This window comes from Barbatula barbatula (genome assembly GCF_947034865.1).
Source record: "Barbatula barbatula genome assembly, chromosome: 7".
NCBI lineage: Eukaryota > Metazoa > Chordata > Actinopteri > Cypriniformes > Nemacheilidae > Barbatula > Barbatula barbatula.
Window position 1 is genome coordinate 88,865 of NC_136770.1, and position 6,030 is coordinate 94,894.

Consider the following 6,030-nt stretch of genomic DNA (forward strand, 5'->3'; position numbering starts at 1 on the left):
TACAAACTGCAGTGTAGTTGAAGATGGCCAGCCAGCGTAAGTTCATGTGTCTTGCAGTGACTCGACACGCGCTGGAAAAGATCATCTCAGTTTAAATGCTTCTTTTCTGTCTGAAGTGATGTAACCTTTATTATTGGCGCCTTAGAAACACTGCTTGACAGGACCTGAATGTCAACCACACAGCACTTCAGCAGACGAAAACATCAGTTTGTTCAAGTGAGCTCGCTCTAGAATTAGATAACTCAAGTGAAGTTATGTCTGTCATGCTGAAGATGATGTCAGAGGAGATCTGAAGGTTTGAGCTTTCATTCATGTCACCCAACAGATATTTCAACATTCCACTCATAACAAAAACACACCTGTCTGTACGTCAGATCACAAACCCACTGGTCTAAATCTCTTAACATAAACTTGATGTTTTTCTTTCACCAAGCTGAATCGGTTTATTACATTGTACATTGTAGCTTTCCTGTGTCTCAGTGGTAAGAGCATTGTGTTAACAACGCAAGGTTGTGTGTTGGATCCCAGGGAATTGCAGATACCTATGTATAAATGTATAGGATAATACAATGTAAGTCTCTTTGGATAAAAGCGTCTGCCAAATGACTAAATGTAAATGTACATTCTGTCCATCATAAATCTGTTCATGTTAAGCAGGAGATTTCACCTCAGCAGACCTCCAACATTATTTTACTGCTTCTTCAAACTAAATGCAAATCATTTTCCATTGAACTCACTGCACACATCTGTGACAAAACTTCATCTGATCTTTTATGTAGTTTATATGATATGAATGAAGAGGCGTACGGTGGAAAAACAACATGCGGGGAGACTGTTTTTACCCAAAATATCTCACAGGGATCTGTTTATCATGGACATCCAGTCTAAAATGATTCAGCTAATTCCATCTCAAAATGTTAATTTCTGGGAAATAGTTAGTTGTTGAGCTGGTTTGGCTATGTGTTGTCTTTACCCAACTCTCCTATTCTGACTTGGTCTATCTCTCTATGATTGAGTTTGATGTAAGGACTTGCTGCATATGTAACAGACACACAAACGCTTGTATGCGATTGTTTCTTTCAGGTGTTTTATCTACAAGAGGAAGCGCCCCGTTTGTAAACGAGAACACCGATAAGAAAATGAAACAGCTACGTTTACTTGAACCAATGTAATCCGATTCGAAATCCAATCTGAATGAAAACGCTCCAAACACTTGATCAGATTAAAAAAGACCAAACCCATGTAAATGTCAGTGGGATTGTAAGGGTTATGGTTATGTCGCTTGTAATCCGCTTGATAGGACATGTTAACACTTGATCAGATCAGATTTGACACTGTCAATCATCACATCCTCCTGGCTTCTCTCAGTGCTATGGGTGTCTCTGGAATGGCGTTGCAATGGTTTGAGTCCTACCTCTCGGGTAGGTCATTCAGAGTATCCTGGAGAGATGAGGTCTCCGCGTCCCAACAGCTCAACACGGGGGTGCCACATGGCTCAGTGCTTGGACCGCTACTCTTCTCCATTTAAATGACATCCCTCGGCTCGGTCATTCAGAAGCATGGCTTCTCCTATCACTGCTATGCAGACGACACACAACTCTACTTGTCATTTCAACCGGACGATCCGACCGTCGCTGCTCGCATCGCGGCATGCCTGAGTGACATCTCGCTTTGGATAAAGGATCATCACCTGCAGCTAAACCTTGCAAAAACGGAACTGCTTGTGATCCCAGCCAACCCAAAGATTCACCACAACCTTGCCATTCAACTATGCTCATCAACGATTAGACCGTCCAGCACAGCCAGAAATCTGGGGGTGGTAATCGATGATCGGCTTAACCTCACAACTCATGTTGCCAGCACCACCCGGTCCTGTAGATTCATCCTCTACAACATTAGGAAAATTAGATCTTTCCTATTGGAGCACTCTACGCAAGTCCTAGTCCAGGCTCTTGTCCTGTCCAAACTGGATTATTGAAATGCGCTTCTGGCTGGACTTCCTGCTTGCACAATCAAACCTCTCCAGATGATCCAGAATGCGGCGGCAAGAGTGGTCTTCAATGAACCGAAGAGAGCGCATGTAACTCCGCTCTTCATCAGGTTACACTGGCTCCCTGTTGCCGCCCGCATAAAGTTCAAAGCTTTGCTCCTGGCCTACAAGACCAACACCGGGTCTGCACCATCGTATCTCCACTCGCTAATGCAGATCTATGTTCCTGCCAGATCACTGCGGTCTGCAAAGGAACAACGACTAGTGGTACCATCCCAAAAAGGGAAAAAGTCACTCTCCCGTACCTTCTCTGGATCTGTTCCACGTTGGTGGAATGATATACCAGCTGCTACAAGATCAGCAGACTCTGTTGCCATCTTTAAAAAACACCTAAAAACGCATCTCTTCCATCAACACGTCGCTGATTGATTTATCCTGATTCTCTTCCCTTTCCTTCTTTAAAAAAAAAAAACTTACTAACCTCACTATTCTTAGCTTTGTATACTGTGCTAGGCTTTAATGGACTAGTTTGATGCACTTATGTATTTTGTTGCCTATTTTGTTATAATTGCTTCCAATGTTTCCTCATCTGTAAGTCGCTTTGGATAAAAGCGTCTGCTAAATGACTAAATGTAAATATAAATGTAAAACTGAAGTAGGAAGTTGTGCACATGTGCAAAGACGACGCCGTGTGAACAAAGCAGCTGTTGTTAAAGAAACCAAAAACCATAAATCTGACAAATGCTTGTCATCTCTAAATGAACATGTTCATGTTTTTATGCATTTAAATGTCTTAACTGTTTCCGAGAGAGTTTTTAACAGCAATTTCTCAGTTTATTTTTAAAACACGATACATTTGCAGATGTACAAACATAGGCTAAAATATCTATTTATAACAGGGTTAGGGTTTATATTCGTAGTAGTCTAGACAACATTTATTTGATTTATCGTTTACTTACAGGATTCGCTGTTTTCACCACGGTAAAATGCTGTAACAACCTTGCTTCATTGATATGTAGACATAATTTTGTGTTTATGAATTTTACATTACTATGCTGGTGTCTGTGACATCAAATAAACACATCTGTGCTTATTACATTTTTTGAGGAGCCGTTTTGTGCATATTATAATGATACCCGCTTCTGTGTCTGTTTTCCATCGATGTCGCTCTTCATCTGAATATTGTTATTACATAACCATTTATTAATTATTTATCCTCATATTACAGTTGTGCTGTATTCAAACAACTGTATTCACATTGGATGACACAGGAAATAAACACTATTTTAAAGTATTTTGTTTGTATTTAAGCGAATGTTTGGCCAAGTCAGCATTGTAGCTCTATAAATAAAGGCTCATTTAACAACACAGCAGCTGTATCACTGCATGACACCAGTCACACTGAACCTTCTACATGTCTCCAATACTCCGTTATTATATAAAATATGTGATCAGGTTTATTTATATCTGGTGTGTACCTTCCGGTTAGATTGTGACTCTCCTGTTAAGAACACTGGACTCAGCAGCTCCGCTTTAGAGATGTGAAGTGTTGATGGTTATATGGAAGAATGCATCCAATGCTGCGTAAAGTGTTTTTATAAATGTAAAGCTCTTGGCCGTCCACATACATGACATATCAATGAAAGCTCTTTGTCGTTTCACATACATGATATATCAATGAAAGCTCTTGGCCGTCCACATACATGATATATCAATGAAAGCTCTTGGCCGTCTACATACATGATATATTAATGAAAGCTCTTGGCCGTCTACATGACATATCAATGAAAGCTCTTGGCCGTCTACATACATGACATATCAATGAAGCTCTTGGCCGTTCACATACATGACATATCAATGAAGCTCTTGGCCGTCCACATAAATGACATATCAATGAAAGCTCTTGGCCGTCTACATAAATGACATATCAATGAAAGCTCTTGGCCGTCTACATACATGACATATCAATGAAAGCTCTTGGCCGTCTACATACATGACATATCAATGAAAGCTCTTGGCCGTCTACATACATGACATATCAATGAAGCTCTTGGCCGTCCACATAAATGACATATCAATGAAAGCTCTTGGCCGTCCACATAAATGACATATCAATGAAAGCTCTTGGCCGTCTACATACATGACATATCAATGAAAGCTCTTGGCCGTCTACATACATGACATATCAATGAAGCTCTTGGCCGTCCACATAAATGACATATCAATGAAAGCTCTTGGCCGTCTACATAAATGACATATCAATGAAAGCTCTTGGCCGTCCACATACATGATATATCAATGAAAGCTCTTGGCCGTCTACATACATGACATATCAATGAAAGCTCTTTGTCGTTTCACATACATGACATATCAATGAAGCTCTTGGCCGTCTACATACATGACATATCAATGAAGCTCTTGGCCGTCTACATACATGACATATCAATGAAAGCTCTTTGTCGTTCACATACATGATATATCAATGAAAGCTCTTGGCCGTCCACATACATGACATATCAATGAAAGCTCTTTGTCGTTTCACATACATGATATATCAATGAAAGCTCTTGGCCGTCCACATACATGACATATCAATGAAAGCTCTTTGTCGTTCACATACATGATATATCAATGAAAGCTCTTGGCCGTCCACATACATGACATATCAATGAAAGCTCTTTGTCGTTTCACATACATGATATATCAATGAAAGCTCTTGGCCGTCCACATACATGATATATCAATGAAAGCTCTTTGTCGTTTCACATACATGATATATCAATGAAAGCTCTTGGCCGTCCACATACATGACATATCAATGAAAGCTCTTTGTCGTTTCACATACATGATATATCAATGAAAGCTCTTTGTCGTTTCACATACATGACATATCAATGAAAGCTCTTGGCCGTCCACATACATGATATATCAATGAAAGCTCTTTGTCGTTTCACATACATGACATATCAATGAAAGCTCTTGGCCGTCTACATACATGACATATCAATGAAGCTCTTGGCCGTCTACATACATGACATATCAATGAAAGCTCTTGGCCGTTCACATACATGACATATCAATGAAAGCTCTTTGTCGTTTCACATACATGATATATCAATGAAAGCTCTTGGCCGTCTACATACATGACATATCAATGAAAGCTCTTTGTCGTTTCACATACATGACATATCAATGAAGCTCTTGGCCGTCTACATACATGACATATCAATGAAGCTCTTGGCCGTCTACATACATGACATATCAATGAAAGCTCTTTGTCGTTCACATACATGACATATCAATGAAAGCTCTTGGCCGTTCACATACATGACATATCAATGAAAGCTCTTGGCCGTCTACATACATGACTTATCAATGAAAGCTCTTGGCCGTCTACATACATGACATATCAATGAAAGCTCTTGGCCGTCTACATACATGACATATCAATGAAGCTCTTGGCCGTCTACATACATGACATATCAATGAAAGCTCTTGGCCGTCTACATACATGACATATCAATGAAAGCTCTTGGCCGTCTACATACATGACATATCAATGAAAGCTCTTGGCCGTCCACATACATAATATATCAATGTGCCTGCTGTCTGGAGTTGAGTGCCATCATCCTAGTCGATGTCGCTGTGCATACACAGATGCAAAACATACATAACATGTGCTTTAAAACACTGTTTTAGATGGTATTTAAGTGAACACTTGTAGAGTACATCGGATTAGAAGCTTCAATCAGATCACTTCAGTTACCTTCATATAAACACTACATTCAGATTTCACATAAATTAGATCCGATCCGATGTGTCCATCTAAACGTAGCTACGTGGTGAGTCGCCGAGGCCCCGCCCATCACGTGGTGACGTAGCTCATTTCAAATATCACACCACTATCAGAGCCACGCCCCTGAGGGCTTCATTGAAATGGATCGGGTTTTTCCAGGCAGAGCAGAATTTGTTCCCGTCGCTGTGGTCTCAAGATCATTCATAGAGAGATTTTTAAACTGCTTGTGAAGGATCGGACCTGC

The 6,030-nt window shown here is 40.2% G+C and overlaps 1 protein-coding gene across 1 annotated transcript in view; it reads left to right on the forward strand.

Moving 5' to 3' along the window:
* Window positions 1-23: 23 nt before the first annotated feature.
* The window catches only part of ldlrb (low density lipoprotein receptor b), a gene marked incomplete at its 5' end in the record, with an annotated part of 12,863 nt that continues 6,856 nt past the window's right edge, over window positions 24-6,030 (forward strand). Inside the window, one exon of the mRNA XM_079460036.1 lies at window positions 24-36. Coding sequence (XP_079316162.1) covers window positions 24-36 — 13 coding nt within the window. The remainder of the gene's footprint in view (window positions 37-6,030) is intronic.